The sequence below is a fragment of the Acomys minous genome, assembly GCF_964271855.1.
Source record: "Acomys minous genome assembly, chromosome: 13".
Lineage (NCBI taxonomy): Eukaryota > Metazoa > Chordata > Mammalia > Rodentia > Muridae > Acomys > Acomys minous.
In genome coordinates this window covers 736090-756120 of record NC_140495.1, presented here as the reverse complement: position 1 = coordinate 756120, position 20031 = coordinate 736090, and the positions used below count along the sequence as shown (strand labels likewise).

Sequence of the window (20031 nt, the reverse complement as noted above, 5' to 3'; positions counted from 1 at the left end):
GAAGAATAACTAAAAAAAAAAAAAAGTGCAAATAAATAATCCCAGAACAGTAAATTTAAAAAATGGAAAACCCATATCACAAGAAGAAAATAACAGGAATCAACAGATACTGCTCATTAATAACTCAGTATTAGTGGTCTCAATTCACCAATAAAAAGACACAGGCTGGCCAGGCAGTGGGGGGAAACATTTTTAATCACAGGACTTGAGAGGCAGAGGCAGGCAAGTCCCAGGACAGCCAGGGCTACACAGAGAAACCTTGTCTTAAAAAAAAAAAAGACACAGAAAAACAGATTGAATTAAAAATAGGATCCATCTCACCATCAAGGATAGACATCACCCCAGGATAAAAGCATAGACAAAGGTACTCTAAGCAAATGGACCCAAGAAAGCAAGAAGGTATAGCCATTTTACTATCTGATAAAATAGACGTCAAACCAAAACTAGTCAGAAGTGATAGGGAATGACACTAAATACCCATTAAGGAAAAACCCACCAAGAGGATATTATAATTCTAAACATTTATGCACCAAGCATAAGGACATTCAGCTCATAAAAGAAAGACTACTACAGCTAAAGTCCATATTAATCCTTACACTGCAATAGAGGGTGACTTAGCCCACTCTTGCCAATAGACCGGTCATTCAGACAAAATACATCACAAACCAAATGGCTTTAGTAGACATCTACAGAGCATCCTACTGAATCACTATAGAGTATACTTTCTTCTCAGCAGCTCATGGAACTTTCTCCAGAACTGACCACATACTAGGACACAAAATAAGTTTCAACAGATACAAGAAAATTTAAATAGCACCCCACATCCTATCTGACCACCGTGGATTAAAGCTGGCTATCAACAGCAACAGAAACTTAAGGGAACTGCACAACTCACTACTAAATGAAAAAAATGGGTCAAGATAGAAATCAAAATGGAAAATAAAAACTTTAAAATTGAATGAAAATGAAAACATAGCATACCCAAACCTATGGGATACAATGAAGGCAGTTCTATGGGCAATTAGTAGCACCAAGTACCTACATTAAAAAAAAAAAACTAAACAGATCTCATATTTGAAAGATTTAGAACAACGAGAAGAAATGATACAGAATAGAAACAAAACAACAATACAATACAAAGAACCAATGAAGCAAAGAAGTGGTTCGCATGCATGCAAGCACACACCAGGATAGCTAAAACAACCCTAAATAATAAAAGAACTGTTAGAGGTATCACTGTCTCAGATTTTAGGTTTTATTACAGAGCTATAATGATAAAATAGCATGGTGTGGCAACAAACAAACGGATCAGTGGGGTCAAGCTGAAGACCCAGACATAACCATCCTATAGACATCGGATTTTTGACAAAGAATCAAAACCACCCACTGGAGAGAAGAGAGCATCATCAACAAATGGTGCTGGTCAAACTGGATGGCTGCATGTAGAAGAATCCAAGTAGAACCACACTTACACCCTGCACAGAACCCAGTCTCAAATGGTTCAGGGGCCTCAGTACAGGGGCCAGATACACTGAGTCTGACAGAACAGTAAGCACGGAATAATAGTCTTGAACTCACTGGCACAGGAGGAGAGGGCTTCTGAACAGGACACTGACAGAACAGGCAACAAGACTAACAATTAACATATGGGGCCTCATGAAACGGAAAAGCTCCTGTAGGGCAGAAGACACCAGCATTTGTACAAAATGACAGGTTACAGAATGAGAAAAAACTTTTATCAATTATACACCAATAGAGAATTAGTATTCAAAATAGATAAAAAACTAAAATAACCCTGACCAATAAAACAAGTAACCTAATTTTAAAAGTGAGGTATACAACTAAGCATAGAGTTCCCAGAAGATGCAAAACCAGTGACTGAGAAAACACGTAAAGAAATGTTCTACATGCTCAGCCATCAGGGAAATACAAACTACAATCACTTGAGAGTTCATCTTGCCCCAGGCAGAATGGCCAAGATCAATAAAGCAAATGACATCACAGGCTGCCAAAGATGTGGGAACACTGCTGCTGGGAGTGCAAACTTGTCCGGCCACTATGGAACCAGTGAGGTGGCTCTTCAGGAGATTGGAAACAGAGCCACCTCAAGCTCCAGCTGTCCCACCCTCGGGCATATACCCAAAGAACTCTGCATCCTACTACAAAAACTTGCTCATCCGTGTTGATTGCTGCTCTACTCATAACAGCCAGAAACTAGAAACAGCTTACACGTCCATCAATTGATGAATGGACAATGAAACTGTAGTACATTCATTCACATAATGGGATTTTAGTCAGCTTTAAGAAAAATGATTTTTATGAATTTCACAGGTAAATGGGTAGAAATAGGAAAAAAAATCATCCTGAGTAAGGTAAAAAAACAGACTCCAAAAACCAAACATTGTATGTTTTTTCTCATATGTGAATATTAGGTTTTAAACTGGTGGTTTTTGTTTTGTTTTGTTTTTGTATCTTGCTATAATAAAAATAATCAGAGCTTAGGTACCTAGCAAGGGACTACAGGGGAAGTGAGGATCTCTTAAAGAAGTAGAATAATATGGGGAGAAAAAGGAAAATGAGAACAGGAGGATTAAACAGGGAGGAGATGGGAGAGAGGGGGAAGGCAGGAACATGGGAGGACACTAACATTAAAGGCTATTAGTGGAGCCACTGGGCATTACTACTGCAGAAGCTTCCTAAAAATACATAAATGAATGGAGTCACCAAACAATAGGGAGAGAATGTTCCAACTAGACGTCTTATGCCAACAGGCAAAACCTGCAGAGCCAGGAGTGAGTTACATCTTGTTGAGCTGTTAGCCCCTCCAAGTACCTCAGGCTCCTGCCCAAGCCGTGATTCACACTCCACAATCCACTGGTGAGGCCTTGCTGCTGAAGACAGCACTCACTTACGTCACTGAACTTGGAGAAGCTGAGCTGGTGCCTACTAGAAGCTTCAAGCCTACTGACTAGCACTCTGGAAAATACTCTGCACCCTACTGAAGGAGAAAAATATCAGTGCCTCACGCTCCCCCAGCTATGAACCCTGAGACCTATAACAGTAACCTGCCTACAGGACACTCAGGTACAATAGTCACACAAATGTTACAGGAGTGACCAGCCACTTTTTTATTAGACTGAAGGCCCACTCCATGAAACGGAACCCATACCAGACACTGCTAAGGTGGCTAAGAACCCAAGACTAGCTAGATCACAGACCGAGGGAAAAACTTGATAGCATTGTTCTGTTAAAGAACAAAGCAATAAAATGGCATTGTGCTATACCCATAGATAAGTCTGCTTAATCCACATCAGAGAAGCTGCTCCTTGCAGTAGATGGGAACAACACAAAGAGCCACAACTGGACAATGTGCAGAGAGAGAGAGAGGCGTTGGAGCACTCAGTCCTCAATGAGATGTTTTCATCAAAACCCTCTCCTTAAAGCCAGAGAGCTACGCATCACAGGAGGAAGACAGACTTTAAGAGCTGGAAGTGAGGCATGATGCAAAGTCAAGCGTCTTTCAGACATAGCAGGCCTGATACACATATGAGGCACAGGGTCTGTGGAATCACGCATGACCTGTACAGGTTAAGCCAGGCAGTGTCCCAGCACTGAGAAGGGGAAGCAGACATGGGATGTGACCCCGAACCAGGAAGAAACCTGCAATTGATTTTTTCTGGCAGAGGGAAAATCAGTTTGCTCTAATGGAGCCGGTCTGGGTATATCCACCACACACTTCAGGGTAGGCCCATGCCCAGAAGTAACTGCCTAAAACAAAATAAACTCAGTGTTATTTTTGTGGACTTTTTGTTTTATTTTTCTTTGTTTTGACATTTTTTTCTTATTGTTCTTTTGATTGTTTATTTTGATCTTCCTTTTTGTGTTTTGTGAAGTGTGTGTGTGTTTCTTTTTTTGTTTTGAAAGATAACAAAGTTGAGTGAGTCAGGGTTGACTTGGGAGGAATTAGGGGAAGAGAAAGCATGATCAAAATATAGGGTGTGGATATTTTCCATTAAAAATGAACTAAAAAGAATTTTGAATAAGGGGGAAAACCATAGTAAAGATTTTGAATTCTTCAAATTGATATATAGGTGGGCTACTATATAGTTCCAAGTTCCAGTCAAGCTGGAAACAGTGAGATTTTTCTCTCAAAAGAACAAATAGTGTAGGTGTAAAAATAAGATCAGTCACATTCATATAAAAATTTAATAGGTATGGTTTAATTATTATTCAAGAAACTATGATAGAGAACATTATAAGAGTTTCTAAATTCACAAGGTTTTAGGTTTTCTCTGTTGCGTTATATATAATTCTGCATAATTTAACAACTGCAGCACTAATCTTACATCTGATCTTGATTTTGACTGGGTTAAACTCGTGGCAGAAAAAAAGACGGCACTGATACCACAGAAAAAGGGCCTACACTTGCTCAATATGGGGAGGAAGCAGTGTCTTCAACAGAATGAAATAATATACTTGACTTTTAAAAATATTTAGTCTCAGCTGGGTGACATGGCGCACACCTTTAATCTCTGCACTTGGGAGGCAAAGGCAGGCGGATCTCTGTGAGTTCGAGGCCAGCCTGGTCTACAAAGCAAGTCCAGAACAACCAACACTACAAGAGAAACGCTTGTTTCTAGATTTTTTGTTTTTAGATTCTAAAAAGCTCTTTCAATTAGTAGAGGCGTGTATCCACTTTGCTTTTGTATCAAATGGTAAGCTTGAAGCAAAACTCCAAGTGGTTTAAAAATAAATTCATTGCCCAAAAATGTTTGTAAATGCTTAAATTTTAAGAAATTATAAAGTTGTTCTAGAACATTCACCTATTTTTCTCCTAGCAATGTAAGAAATATCACATCAGTAAGTATCTACAGATAAAATCATATCTGAGACTCACTTTAAAAAAACAGCTGAACAGAAGACGGTAGAAGCAGGAGCCAGCCAGGCCGTGTGCCTGGTGACCACAAAGCTGAGCCCTAGGTTCCTGGGCTCAGTACACTATGCTCTGTATTTCTGCACATTTGAATTTGTTCATAGAATAAAGTTTAACAAAAATCTAAGGAAGTCTGGAGATATAACTCAGTATGAGAGTGCTGGCCTAGCATGTATAAGCTTTGGGCATTCCATAAGAAATAATTATGTTAGAAATGAAAAAAACATACAGAGGTAGATTTAGGGATTATTTAGCACACTAGATTATTATTACCATTATTTACAATGACAACCGTAGAAAAGACAGTTCTGCACTGAAAATTCACATAGATGGCTTTGCTCACATAAAATCACAATACCCGTCACACTCAGTGTTGGACTCCAGGAGAGGCAGTGATCCACTGCTGGACTCCCAGCAGGTGGAGCAGTTGTCAGCTACTCTCAGGGAGGCTTGCAGATGTCACTGTATCCCACAGCATACTGGGTACAAATGAAGGCCATAACCAATAAATTCCTTGCACCGTCACCTCACCCAAGGAAAACTCAACATTCAGAATAAAACTCAAATGTAAATTTTCCCTCTCAGTTATAACTAGGTATAAAAGGGAAAGGAGAAAAAACTCAACAATAATAAATCTACCTGCTTGCTGTTAAGATCTCTAGTGCATGCTAGTTCTGTAAACTGTGCCTCTTCCCTGGAAAATGGATACAGAGTGGTGTTTCTGAGCCAGGGCGTTGATGTAAGACAGCACTGGCATTCGGCGGGGAGAATGGCGCGGGCAGACAGAGTACGTGGAACAGTGATTATGACTAAAGTTTCCATTCTCTGCGGAAGATGTGGAAGACAGCTAAATTGTTTTACCTGTTGATTTCCTTGGTCAAGTTGTAAATCTTGAAGTGCTCTTTCCAACTTTGATTTCTCATCCAGAGCATGTATAGCCTATAATCAAATGTAAGCAGAATACACTCAATTTTTCCTCCCTAGGTTAATTCCTCAATAACTATATTGAAGGATTTCTCAGTTACCTGTATTTCAATGGTTTTCAGCCTTGACTTTAATTTCTCATTCTCTTCTTGAAGTCTTAAAATTTCCTTTTGTGGGTAAATTCAAATATTATTATTATTATCATTTTAAAGATTTATTTATTTTAATTTTATGTGTATGGCTGTTCTGCCTGACAGATGAGGGCATCAGATACTCTGGAACTGAAGTTACAGACGGCCACGAGCCACCATGTGGGTGCTAAGAACCAACCTGGGCTCTCCACAAGAGCAGCAAGTGCTTTTAACTACTGAGTCCTCTCTCTAGCCCCAAATTTTATTATTTTAACCAAAATGTGTTTAATATTTGAAATGATCATTATTTGTTTCACTTAAAAAATAATTAAAATTATACAATTGCTCAAAAATCTGAATGCCCTGAAGACTAGGAGTAAAATCCTACTTTCAGAAAGCCTGACTCAACCCCATAGCTATGAGCCAAGTTTAGCTCTACAACTCACAGTTGCGTTTCTCTCAGAAACACTTTTTCTTCTTCGGTTCTGTTTTCAGCCATTCTCCGTGCTTGACATCTCTCACCTAGCTTTCTGATTGTGCAGCTTGGGCATATTCTTGGCCACACTGCTGCCAACCCCAAAACACTCTACCTTCATCATTCAGTATCCAGTGTTCAAGCTCCCGAATGGCTCTGAGCTGAGGCCAAACGCCCTGGTCCTTCTGCAGTTCTGATGTACGCAGCCCCCACCTGACCAGTCTGCTCGCACTTTACTCCTATACATGCTGCGCTCTGCTAGCAGCTGCTCTGTTCTCCTGCCCAGCAGACTCCGTTAACTTAGCCTGTCTTCATCTGTAAGATGCTCTTCTTTATTATATGCGGACACCCACAGACCCCGTTAGTGCTCTCATCTCTGCTTCTGGAAATGTCAGTTCCAACTTTCCAATGAAATAAGCACAGTTTGAGACGCACGAGGAGCACACTGACTTTGATGTAATGACATGAACATGTGTAATGAATGCCAAGAACATGGGAGCTGAGAAAGACCTCTTTGTGCTGGTAATTTCTGTAAGCATTTAAAGGAACCTATACATTATTGTGGATTACAAACGTCAAATGCATACCAGAAAAACATGGTTCAAAATTCCAGGCCCTGTACTTTACTGCGAAAAACTTATCAGTCACTTCAAACTCTACAAAGTAAGCATGCCCTCTTCTGGTCATTGGGTTCCATTCAGTAAAACTGTCAAAGACTATTTCTCTCACCCTAGCATTGTTCAGGAACGGGAGAAGAAGAAGGCACAAGCAAGGCTTTCCCATTTCTCAATATAATGAGAATATTACCTTGTTTAGCAGTTCTGTTGTTCCACCTTCATTAATTGGAACAAGTTTCGGCTTTGTGATATCTATCATGGGCTGTAACAAAATAAATAAACCAATCCAAAATCAGTAAAGCAAGAACCGTCATGAAACATTTGCACTTTCTAAGTGGAAGACATAATCTACAAACACGCCCCCCAGGCCCTCAGCTCCACAGGTGCAACGCCTCTTGATGGACTCAGTCTGTTATGTCCAGGCCTCTGCTGTGCCCTATGGAGCTCAATGTATGACAGAAAAATGAACCCTCCTCCTCCTCCATCTTCTATTAATACAAGTGGGAAGGAGGGAGACAGGGACCTCAGAGCCAAACTTGCCTAGGACTGGGATTTTCATCTGTGGTAGCTGAAATGATTTCTACATCAATATTATACTATGAAGCTGTAATGGCTGAGAAAGTACATATAAACAATAACTTAGCACAGATATTTGGGTATTTTACTAGCATGTACTAAAAGTAAGAATCCATGCCCATTGACCCAAAATTTCTTAGTCAGAAATATACTCTAAAAGAGTTATTGAAAAATGTTTGTGTGTCTATACATGGACTCACCTCAGGAGTGTTTAGCTACCTGCCACGGGGGACTATTTATGATTTACGGTGTATCTAGTAAGTGACATCACAGCACAAAATTGTTCAGAAAGACTACCAGAATGTCTCCACCTCCTGTCTAGGGTAACCTGCCTATGGCACAGGGCCAGGAAGCAGAGTCTCGATATAACCACAGACCTGGTCACATGGATGTGTGCTCAGCACCAGCTGAAGGTGGAAGGGACTCAGACTGTGCATGTTGTACATCAAAACAGACAAAAACAGCTTTTCAGTTACTTCTAGAACCTTTAATCTTTGTCTGTAAAATAGATATGGGAAGCTGAGGAAATGCCTCAGTGGAAAAGGCACTTAGCACACAAATGTGAGAACTTAGGTTTGGATTCCTGATACTCATATAAAACCCAGGAAGGCATGGTAACCTGTCTGTAGCCTCTGGGCTCAGCAGGCAGAAACAAGGGATCCGCACAAAGAGCTGACGAGCTACCCTAGGTGAACTGGTGGCCTCTGAATTTAGTGAAGTCTCTGCCTCAGTAAATAAAGTGGAAAGTGAGCAAAGAAGATGCACAGCATCAACATCTGGCCTCTAACACACAGGCACACACGTGTGCACTCCTCACACATACACAAACAAGCATGTACACACATGCATAACCACACACGCAAAAATAAACATGGACTTAGAAATACTAAAAATCACCTTTTTATTTGAGGATGTAATCTCTGCCTTTTCAAGTTCAGCCACTTGGTCTAGTAATTCTCTGTAGAACAAACGCTAGTTTAAGAGACTACGCATTGACAGTAGACTTCTGGCACACAAAAGAATAAAAACAATTTCACAAGAACCAACCTATCACACACTAGGGAGAGGAGCGTAAAATGGTATAAAACTGGTATTTAGGGGGCTGGAGAGATGGCTCAGAGCTTAGGAGCACTGGCCGCTCTTCCAAAGGTCCTGAGTTCAATTCCCAGCAACCATATGATAGCTCACAAGCATCTACACTGAGATCTGGTGCCTTCTTCTGTCCTGCAGGCATTACATGCAGGCAGAGCATTGTATACATAATAAATAAGTCTTTTTAAAAAAAACTTTGATATTTAATGACAAATGGTTGAGAATCTCACACCCCTGTGAGCAAATCTGAACTATGTACAGCTCGTGGTACTTGTATTTCTCTTTATTTCTGAGGTGCAGCACAATTTTTCTATTATACAATATTCACTGTTACCTAAGAAAGAGTCTGATTTGTAATAGTGTTTTCTTGGATACAAGATTACTCCACAGTATCTACTGACCAAGAATACTGGCATATCCCATGCAAAGACAGATGGTGTGAGCAAGCGCCTGATGGACACGTAGCTACACTAGCTTACAGATCCTTCTTATGCAAACATCAGCAGCACTCCGTATTTGCTCACCAGCCATCTACTGAGAAACTGACAGTTGCAGAATCCACGTCACTCCCTGCTGGGACTGTCCTCTGCACTGTTCACCGTTTTCCACTTGAGGAGAGACTGTTTGGAGAACAATTCCCAGGACCTGACTGTGAGCTCTTCTTGATTCTGGCATGGTTTTGTCTGTCTGTCTGTTTTAAGATAGGGTCTTACTGTTTAGCCCCAAACATCTTGACCTCAGAGTCTGTCTGCCTCTCCCTCTCTAGTGTGGAAATTAAAGGTGTGAACCATTATGCCCAACTGGAATGCTATTTCTTTCTTTCTTTCTTTTTTTTTTTTTTTTGGAATGCTATTTCTTAGAACCAACTTCATGGATCTTACTAGAGTTTTTGAATTTATGAGCTTCTCAATACTGCAGAGCTGTTAAGCCTTTTAGTTTACATTTCCTAAGTGTATGTTTCAAATGCAGTTATCTAGACACAAACCTGCTGTTAGTCTGAACAGATGGAAGTGACACTCCACTACAGCTTCGCTGTTCTGCTCTTCACTCCTTAACAGTTCTATATACCAAGACTACGGCAGCACTAATCATGACACCCAAGATGCCGAAAGGAATAATTACTTTAAATAGATGAAGAGCAGCTGCATGTAGCTGTACCTAAGAGCCGTGGAAGCAGAGCATCTTTAAGGGCAGTTGAGTGCTCCTCAAGAGATCACCTAGTGACTGTACCTTGCTGCCACTCTACCCACAATGCCTCACACTCCAGCCCAGGAAAGAACTATCAGTTATTTGCTAACTTTTAAGATCATGGTTGGGCCTCTATATGTCAACTGCAGGTGCAAACTTTACCTGTTTTCAAGCTCAGAGATGTCTGTCTGTAGCTTTAGGTACCACTTCTCAGCTTGGGAGAAGAGCTGCCGCAGGAGCAGGACGTTGGTGTAGGCTGTGTTGATGAGCTCGGACTCCACCTCACTGTGCACCACAGCCTGCAGCCCATTCAGGACTTCTGAAACCTCATCCAGGGTGAACGGCTCCTCCACCAGCCTGAAAGCAGTATGACCTCATTGGCTAACTACTCCTGGGCACAACTTAAAAAATACAAGTAAAATAAATAAACCCACATAATGACGTTTAAAGAATTAAAAGATTACAGGATAAACTCTCCGGGAGAGATTTATTAAAATTATTAGATTGTGGATAATTCTTCAAATATCTTCATTTTAAAATACAACTACATGATGAGAAATATCCCTGAAACCTTCACCTACTCTTATAACTTTTCAATATTATTGTTTTGCTTTATACTCCTCTAAATTAGTCTTACTATATTTAGCAATTTAAAAAGTTACTTAGAATACATACCTTCTCCATTTTGTTACTTTTCTAGCATTTTAGTAATCATATGAATTACTTAAATGTTAGTAAATGCCTGTGAGATATAACTGCAGTTATATATTAATTTTCTTAACAGTCTAGAAACACATAAAAAATACTAGCATCTTAAAGGACCACTATGACACCATGAAAGTGAATGTCTCCATCAGTAGCAGCATAAAAACTGTTCTCACTGGAGACACGTGGATTGGGAAGGAATCTCAACCCAGGGGAACGAGCCATCGTCCTCAACTGTACACAGGGCTGGGAGGGCAGCTCCACTGTGGTGACGAAGCCTAACAATTTCAGCAAAGATGACCAACAGAGTCCTTAACGAATCCTGTGGACAGCTACTAGTCTCAATGACAGTGTTACAATAACACAATTTTTGTTTCTTCCAGCTTTGCCCTCAGACTTTTAGCCTCACCTTTCCTTCTTCCAGACAAAATCAAGAGTCAGTTATATTTAGTCTTAGCACAATTGTACTCAAGTTAACAGTAAATACTTTTAGCACAGTTATATTTCACTAAGTAGTATTTAACATGCAATTCTTTAACATCTAATTACAAGAATTTAGCCATTCTTAAAAATACTTTAATTTCATAAACTCCTTATTAAAATGTTCATGTTTTCTACATTCTTTAATAGACTATATCATAACTTTGCCAGTTACATTGTTTTCATCCACTAGGACTAATAAACCAGATCATCACATTAAGTTAACTGCTTGAATAGACACTAGTTCGAGGCTGATGACCTCCACAACAGCTATAGACAACCTAGAGACCTTTCCTACTTACATGTGACTTGACATTTAACTACTTTCCTTTGTTGGTTCATCAAAACTTACCAACTTTTGTTTCAAATCAACTAATGGTTTGGTACTACCCTCTCCTAATGCTTCTATATGAATGGCATAGGTTCATACCTGCCATATCATATGGCTCTACTCTCTTAAGAAATTAAAGTTGGGCTAACGAGACAGCTCAGAAGTTAAGAGCACTGGCTGCTCTTCCAGAGGTCCTGAGTTCAATTCCCAGCAACCACATGGTGGCTCACAACCATCTATAATGAGATCTGATGTCCTCTTTTGGCACATAGGCATACATGCAGGCAGAGTACTGTATACATAATAAATAAATAAATCTGAAAGAAAGAAAGAAAGAAAGAAAGAAAGAAAGAAAGAAAGAAAGAGGAAGAAAGAAATTAAAGTTAAAGTTAGGCGGGCGCAGTGGCGCACACCTGTAATCCCAGCATTCAGGGAGGCAGAGGTGGGAGGATCTCTATGAGTTTGAGGTCAGCCTGGTTTACAAAGCAAATCAAGGAAACCAAAGCTCCCCAGAGAAACCCTGTCTCAAAAAACCAACAAACCAACCAACAAACCACCACCACCACCACCAACAACAAAAAAACCCCTCAAAACAAAACAAAACAAAAATCCCCCCAAAACAGGGAGAAATTAAAGTCACAGACCTGTATGAATTTAAAAGTTTATCTGACACTTGCAGTGTGCAGTGACTACCATGCGTGTGTCTAACAACTGTTGCTGCCTGACACTTGCAGTGTGCAGTGACTACCATGCGCATGTCTAACACAGACTGTTGCTGCCTGACACTTGCAGTGTGCAGTGACTACCATGCGCGTGTCTAACACAGACTGTTGCTGCCTGACACTTGCAGTGTGCAGTGACTACCATGCGCGTGTCTAACAACTGTTGCTGTCTGACACTTGCAGTGTGCAATGACTACCATGCGCGTGTCTAACAACTGTTGCTGCCTGACACTTGCAGTGTGCAGTGACTACCATGCGCATGTCTAACACAGACTGTTGCTGCCTGACACTTGCAGTGTGCAGTGACTACCATGCGCGTGTCTAACACAGACTGTTGCTGCCTGACACTTGCAGTGTGCAGTGACTACCATGCGCGTGTCTAACACAGACTGTTGCTGCCTGACACTTGCAGTGTGCAGTGACTACCATGCGCGTGTCTAACACAGACTGTTGCTGCCTGACACTTGCAGTGTGCAGTGACTACCATGCGCGTGTCTAACACAGACTGTTGCTGCCTGACACTTGCAGTGTGCAGTGACTACCATGCGCGTGTCTAACACAGACTGTTGCTGCCTGACACTTGCAGTGTGCAGTGACTACCATGCGCGTGTCTAACACAGACTGTTGCTGCCGCTCCGTTCCACTCCACGCCACAACTACTCTACTTCACAACTCTGTGGAACTTAGTGGAGCTTCTCTCAGTGACCAACGTGACTCCGTGCTAGGCTCCCTATACCAGCTACAAGAAAGAATCCATACTTTTATGATTTCTTAATCACAATTTAACTTTATCCACTTAAGACCCTTTCTTTCTTGACAAATTTTCACAAGAACCAGTATACACTTACTGCTTTATCCACTTAAAACCCTTTCTTTCTTGACAACATGAACCAGGCATACACTTAATGATTTTTTAAAAAATAAACTCAACCCAGCAACTGAAATAGCAATTTAAAAATTTTTAATTTTAATGCTCTTAATACAAGAGACTCTAGAGATATACTAATTTGAAACTTACCTGCTAAGGAATGACAGTAAGAAAATATAAGTCTTTGTTATAATTAAAACATTATGTTTATGTAAGAGCAGAATACCTACATATACAGTAAAATCACTGCAGCTCAAAGCATAGTCTAAGCCAAAGAACTCAGGCAGCTTGTCCTGGTGTTGGGTGGTGTGAGACCCAGGCAGTGCATTCAGACTCAGGGCTGCAGTGACGTCACATGCTAAGACACTGGCAAAGGCTGCCAGAACACTTCAAAGTCATTTTGCATTTAATTATGAACTAATTTTTAGTGATTGCATTTTTAGAAATCTTTTACTACTGTCAAATTTTCAAGGGGTCTGCATTCATTCAGTTCTATGACCCACAGCTTTAAGAAGTTAGGCCTAAAGTCTCTTGGTACCTGCTCTCCTTGAGGTCTTGAAAGCAGGAGTCTACCGTTTTAAGTCTCAAGCCTCTTTTTGAACGAGCAAACCGCATGTAATTAATGACTTCATTTTGATGGTGCTCATTTAGGCCCAACTCTGCCTGAAAAGAGAGAACTGGTTAGGCCAAAGGGTACGACAAAAGAGCTAAGATGAAAATAAACAAGAGTCTGTTGGTCCAGGTGTAGTGGCACAGGCCTAAATCTCAGCACTTGGCAGGGGAGGGTGGATCTCTGTGAGTACAGACAAGCCTGATCTCTAGTGAGCGTCAGAACAGCCAGGGTTACACGGAGAGACCCTGTCTCAAATAAATATAATAATGATAATGATAATAATGATAACAACGACGACAATGATGGTGGGACGATGATACTGTGCTGTCCTAACTGCTAGGTGTCTATCCGGTTGCCTTCTCTTCCTACCTACCCAGCTAGAAACTTCCCTGTAGCCACATGACTACTCAGGAACAGAAGTAATGCAAAGAGGTGAGGGGATATTTTTCTAAGACGTAGGCTATGGGGTATACCTTATTCCCTGTCATTGTCAGTGTCTCTGAACATAGGCATATTGCTTTTATGCCCCAGGGCTGAAGAACAGAAAGACGAAAGAGCCCTCTCACCTCCTGGGGCAGCAGTGACCTCAGACGACTGTTATGAGAGGAAAATAGACAGCCACATTCTTTAGTACACGGATTTTCAGATCTGTCATGGAAACCTAACCTTACCAAATATAGCCTTAACAAGTGTCTCTGGTTTGAAATTAGCCACTTGTCTTTGTTATAAGCCAGATACTGTTTTAAATTAACCCAAATCAAGAAGCTGCACAGGTAACTGCAGCTCTCAGACTGATCAGAGAAGTTTCTTTGTGCAATAGATAGTGGTTAATGCAGAAACCACAACTGTTCAGTGCACAGAATAAGCAGCCTTGGCCACAACTTGAATATGTCTGTCACACCCCTCCCCCAGCTCAGACACTATCACTGAAGGGGACCAAGGGACAGATCAGTGAGGACCAGATCAAAACCACGTCTTCTAGACACGACAGGGTTGCTGTGCTAGGAATTCACAACCGTGTTGCTTGCACAACCCAGGCCAATCAACAACCCGGCATGGAAGCAGGGACGGCCTTGGGAGATCCCACTCCTAGCGGGGAAGTTACAGCCAGCTGATGACTTATTAGAGGGCGGAGAGTCAGTTTAAGTGCGGCCCATGGTAGGTTATGGTCTTCCACGCTCATGAGTATATGGGCAGCAGAAACTGGACGGGGTAGGTTTAAAACAAAACCAAACAGGGGACAGAAAGTGCAAGATAAATCTGGAAGGAGCCAGGAGGGCTAAATATGATTTTAAATATATTGTACGCATGTATGACATCTTTAAAGGATAAAAATATTTTTTAAAAAAGTTTGGTGAGCAGCCTATTGCTAAAAAGTTTTTATTTTATGTGCATTGTTTGATGGATCATTTTGCCAACTCTAGTATAACTTTCAGTTTACTGATTCCCAAGTGTTAGTTACCCAAATGACATAAAAGAGCAAGAACGCAAGCGCTAACCTTTGAGACACCACCAGCATCGTGCTCTCTGTCTTCTGAAATCAAGGGTAGCAGGACCATTTCTAAGCTCAGGACTGATTAGCAAACGGCCCCTTTTGTTCAGATGCGTACAAAGTGAGGGCTTACTGAGTTCTGACGGCTGGGCTACGCCGGCCGGCCATTCGAGCTTCACTCCAAGTAACTTCAGCCCCTTTTCCTTCAACTTCACATAAAAATCTATGTACAACTATTTAAATTAGCAAGCTGCTGGGTGAACCGGTGTCTGCTTTTCAGTCCGACCTGTCTGGAGCTAAGCCCCGAACTCTAACACTGCGCTACATTCTGGCCCAAAGCTCCTCCTTCAGAAAAGTCAGATTCAACCAAGCCCACAGAGAAAGCTGCGATCTGCCCGTAAATGTCGACACTGGCGCGTGTGTGGCGAGGGTGACCTCACCGCAGCTCGGCCGACGTCATCCCTTCCCCTGCGAGGCCCGGGCGGTGAGGCCCAGCTGGCCGCTCGCCCGCGACGTGGACACTCACCATGGCCGTGGCCGGATCAGACGGCAAACAGGGGCCTGACGAAAGGGGGTTGTTTAGAAGCCGCGGGTTGCCAATGGGAACGGAAACACGTGAGCCCTCGGATACGCACTGTCATTGGCTGTTAGCGTCACGTGACAGAAAGTGGTGCTTAACTGGCTCATTTCCTCGCGTCCATTGGCTCCGAGATCCGGAAGTCCCACCTCTTCTGCCACGCTAACCTGGGGCGGTGCCTGCCGTTGCCAATGGCAACAGAGAGCTTGCGAGGCGTTGGCTCGTTGGGCTCAGGAATTCCAGTCGTTTTGGCGGCCTCGGAGAATAACACGCAGGGTGACTGCAGCAGGCTGACAAGCTAGTGCTCGCAATGATTTGCGCCCTTCCTCCATCTGCATTATTTTATAATGCTGGCAGAAGTGACAACTTTACCTTTAAAAAAAAATGTGCAAAAACATAGGATTATCATAGAGCCGTGAATTAGAGAGATAGACACTAGATTCGCCTGGAGAAGTTTGTGGAATAACGCCCTGATTTCCCCGGCGGAAATTTTCACTCAAGCTGGAAGTCTCTAGAATCTGCAAGTTTAACCGTTGTTCCAAAGTAATGACGACCTCTTATTAAGATTAATCCCAGCACTTGTAAAGTAGGGGCAGGAGAATCTCTGTGAGTTCAAGGCCATCCAGGGCTACATAATGAAACCCTGTCAAAAAAAAAAAAAAAAAAAAAAAAAAAAAGACACTGTCCCATAAAAGGTAGGTATACTAAGTACAATTTAAAGTGAATCAAAATTGGGTGCTTTTAGATTCAGATAGATTTCAGAGACCTGGTTCCGGAACTACTTACAGAGGGAGAGACTGAGAATCTACAGACTGATGAGGTAGATGGGGCTTTGAAGCTTGAATCTGAAACCAAAATAAATATGTTTTCAAGACAAAAATAATTAGAAAACCTACTGCCAAGTCTTATAATACAGTGGGTATTAAATATGGTCTGGCTTCAAGAGTTTCATCTTTCATTTTTCTATCTAAAGGACAGTAAATCTGATAGAAAACTTAGTAGTTGTCACAGCGGCTATGTTTAATAGCCTAAATCAACTTGAGGGATGTCTCAGCATGCACAGGTGCTTCCTGGCAACCTGATTACCTGGCTGCACCTTCTGGATCCACGTTGTTGACGAAGAGAGCCAATTCAGAACTACTCTAGTGTCCTCTGATCTCCACATGAGCACAGTGCCAAACACACAAAGTACGAACAAATAAGCCATTTATGATAAAGCTAATGTATAAAGACATGATATCTTTAGGAAAAGGCACAATAATGAAAACCATACTCATTAGTTAAGTGGTCAGTACCTCAGATGGATAAGGGCTAGAAGGAAACTGTTTTCAGCTATGTTCAGAAAAGCCACATGTTGGGGAAGGCAGATCTGGAATGTAACCACATGACCACTGCCTGGGGTTTTAATTACCATCCTAGTACAGACAATAGAATTTTCTAGTCCACACTTTACCCACTCACCACCCATGAGGTAAAGTTCTGCCTTCCGTGTAGGGGCGTGTCATGAGCAAGCTGTGTCAAAAACTGGTACACTTGCATCTTTTCACACTATCAGAACTTGTTTAAGAATAATGGATTTTTAAAAAAGAATAATAGATTCATAAGCTGCTTCAATTTTATTTTTGGCTGCAATTTGCCAAGTGGTCGTCCTATTTTTCGATCTTTACTAATTTAATTTTTAGATCATGCATTATACATCATTCATTAAATATATATATAGTATATATATAGATGCACACGAGTGTGCACATGTGTGTATGTGTGTGTGTGTGTGTGTGTGTGTGTGTGAGAGAGAGAGAGAGAGAGAGAGAGAGAGAGAGAGAGAGAGAGAGAGCGCATAACTACAGAAGGGTTAAAGAGGCTATAGCAGAATTCCAGGAGACCCAGCTGAAAGGGAGCAGCAAGAAGCTGACATGAATGCAGAGGGAACCTTTGCAAGGATGGCAGTGGGGCGGAAGGGTGGATCAGATCAGGTAACAAATCTCCTTGGAGACTGTTTAGAGATCCACTGTATAGACTCAGGCTGAAAGGATCCTCAGGGTTGAGCATCTGAGGTAAGACGCAGGGCAGTGCTTCACGGTAGAGCAGCCTAGGCGATGACCGTAGAGGTGAGGCGAAGGACCAAGTCCTGATGGATGAACGGGCGAGGGGGCAGACAGACTAATGGTAGTTCAAGTAGACAGGCCAGACATCGTGGTGCACGCCTTTAATCCCAGTACTTGAGAGGCAGAGGCAGGCGGATTTCTGTGAGTTCAAGACCAGCCTGGTCTACAAAGTGAGTCCAGAACATCCAGGGCTACACAGAGAAACCCTGTCTTGAAAAAAAAAAACCAGCAACAACAACAAACAAGAGATAATTCAAGTAGGCTGTATTATCAGTGGAAGCTCAATTAAGCTGAAGCCCCTGGGACATTTGGGAGTTCTTTGCCAGTCACTCCTTTGAGTTATACACGCTAGGTGCTCAAATGTCAGGTCAATGAGGCTGTCACCGTTGCAGTGTTAGGTAGGTACCCTTCTCTTTATGGGGTCCAGGTGAAGATTCTGTGTTATGCCACCATTACCCAGATTGAGAGACTCCCCTCCCAAAAAAAAAAGATCACCAGGACTTGATACCGATGCAATATACCCAGGGTCCTGTATTACGGGCTCAGAGCTTTGGATCACAATCCTTCCTGACTCAGCAAGATATGAGAGTGATACTGGAGCTTTGAGGGTAATGGGTTTATAAAGTAAAAACTGTAATTGGGGGTTAGGGTCACAGGGAAGTAAGGAAAAAACCATAAGCGGAGGTCATGAGTCTCAGGAATGTCAACCTTCAGGCAGGTCGGGTCCAGCAGGCTGAATCTCCAGGGAAGTTGTTTTATCTCAGAGGATCACTGGGTGTGAATTGTATTTAATTGTTCCGGTGGAGTTTCTGGAGAGTGCTGGCAGGCCCAGTTTATGGCAGTGTGCGGTCATTCCCAAAACACAGGAAGGAGCGGGGTCACCTGGAGGGCAAACGCTCAGACCACGGCGGCATCAAATGTAGAATAGACATTATATATAGAACATGGCATCAGTTTTGTCCCTGCAGCTGCACCCTTTCCTCAGTTTGGTGTTTTGATAATTTCTCTAGTGTCCCTGATAGGCTGGTATGACCCCAGTTTATAGGCTGATGCTCTTTATTGCCGGAGACTTTCTTGCATCCGTGCTCTGCGTTTTGATCAATCCCACCGCCATTCTCATGTCCCTGGCTCCAATTCCAACAACAAGTTCATGAATATCCCAGGGTTGTGGAACAGCAGGAGAAGGGGCAGTTTGCTGCCTTGGAGGAGGGGTTGGCAGAGTGCTGTTACATAGGAGTCCTTTACTTAAATGATGCAGAGATTTGTACAGGCAGGTGCCCATGGAAGGCTAAGAGCAGCAGCAGTGTACTTGTGAGTGTAAACCCAAGCACCCCCAGGCATGGGAGGGTGGTCTGGAGATGCTAGCTTGGCTGTGCCCAACTTCACCTTTGTCCAAGCTCTTCATCTTTTCTTTCCCCTCCTCCAGCGGCATAGGAGCAGAATCTGTGTCCTTACAAAGTCCATAAGGATAGACAAAGTCACCCATAATGAACCCCTCCAAGCCCAGTTAAATGTCCACTTTATCATGTTATGTCTCACATTTCTGGTCAGTGCTTGTTGAATTACATAACAAAAGTCACCATTATTTAGTATCTGCTATGAACTAGACACATTCTGAAAGGACCAGACAAACTCCATTTTGAAAAAAAAAAACCTTCATTTTGTGTTAAACCTCCCCAAGGACTGAACCCAGATTCCAGAATAACCACAAACTAGTCTAAACAGAAATATATTCCCTAGCAACACAATCAGCTCACCTTAGGAAAGTCCAAATATACTCTCTGCTGGTCATGCTGATCAGCAGGTGGTCTGACACATATCAACAACCAATTAGGAGAAGCCAGGCCAGAGTTCCTAACTCCCCAATGACTACTTCAACCAATCTTTTCTGTAGGCCAACTTGCCCCTACACCTATTACCCAACCACGAAACGCCAAGGCTTGTGACTCCGTTTGCAGCTTTTCTGCCCAAATGTCATCCAATCACATACTGTAAAACTCATCTCTTTGTCTAAAACCTACAAAACCCCCTCTCAATTGAAACTCGAGGCTGCTTTCCTGCGTCTGCTGTGCCAGTGCATGGGAGGGGTGGCCAGGGTTCGAACCTGCAGTAAAGACTTCCTGGCCGTTGCATTTGGACTCAACTTTTGCGTGGTCTGTTTGGGGGAGTCTCTCAAAAATTGGGCATAACAATTCCATCCAA

General features: G+C 42.2%; 1 protein-coding gene across 5 annotated transcripts in view; it reads right to left on the bottom strand.

Annotated features, from left to right (window-relative positions):
- LZTFL1 (leucine zipper transcription factor like 1) overlaps positions 1-15792 on the bottom strand; it is a 31212-nt gene extending 15420 nt beyond the window's left edge. For 2 of the 5 annotated variants that reach the window (XR_014773738.1, XR_014773739.1), the window contains exons 1-7: positions 15155-15551; positions 13581-13705; positions 10099-10293; positions 8554-8614; positions 7271-7342; positions 5959-6024; positions 5795-5872 (exon numbers count right to left, since the gene is read on the bottom strand). Coding sequence is in view for 3 of the 5 variants with exons in the window: in XM_084753399.1 (XP_084609525.1) it covers positions 5795-5872; positions 5959-6024; positions 7271-7342; positions 8554-8614; positions 10099-10293; positions 13581-13705; positions 15155-15214 (657 nt within the window). In the remaining 2 variants the exon portion in view is untranslated. Of the gene's footprint in view, positions 1-5794; positions 5873-5958; positions 6025-7270; positions 7343-8553; positions 8615-10098; positions 10294-13580; positions 13706-15154; positions 15552-15587; positions 15610-15673 lie in introns of those variants that run through there. The other 3 variants (XM_084753400.1, XM_084753401.1, XM_084753399.1) reach the window with 3 other exon arrangements.
- Between the last annotated feature and the right edge of the window lie 4239 nt (positions 15793-20031).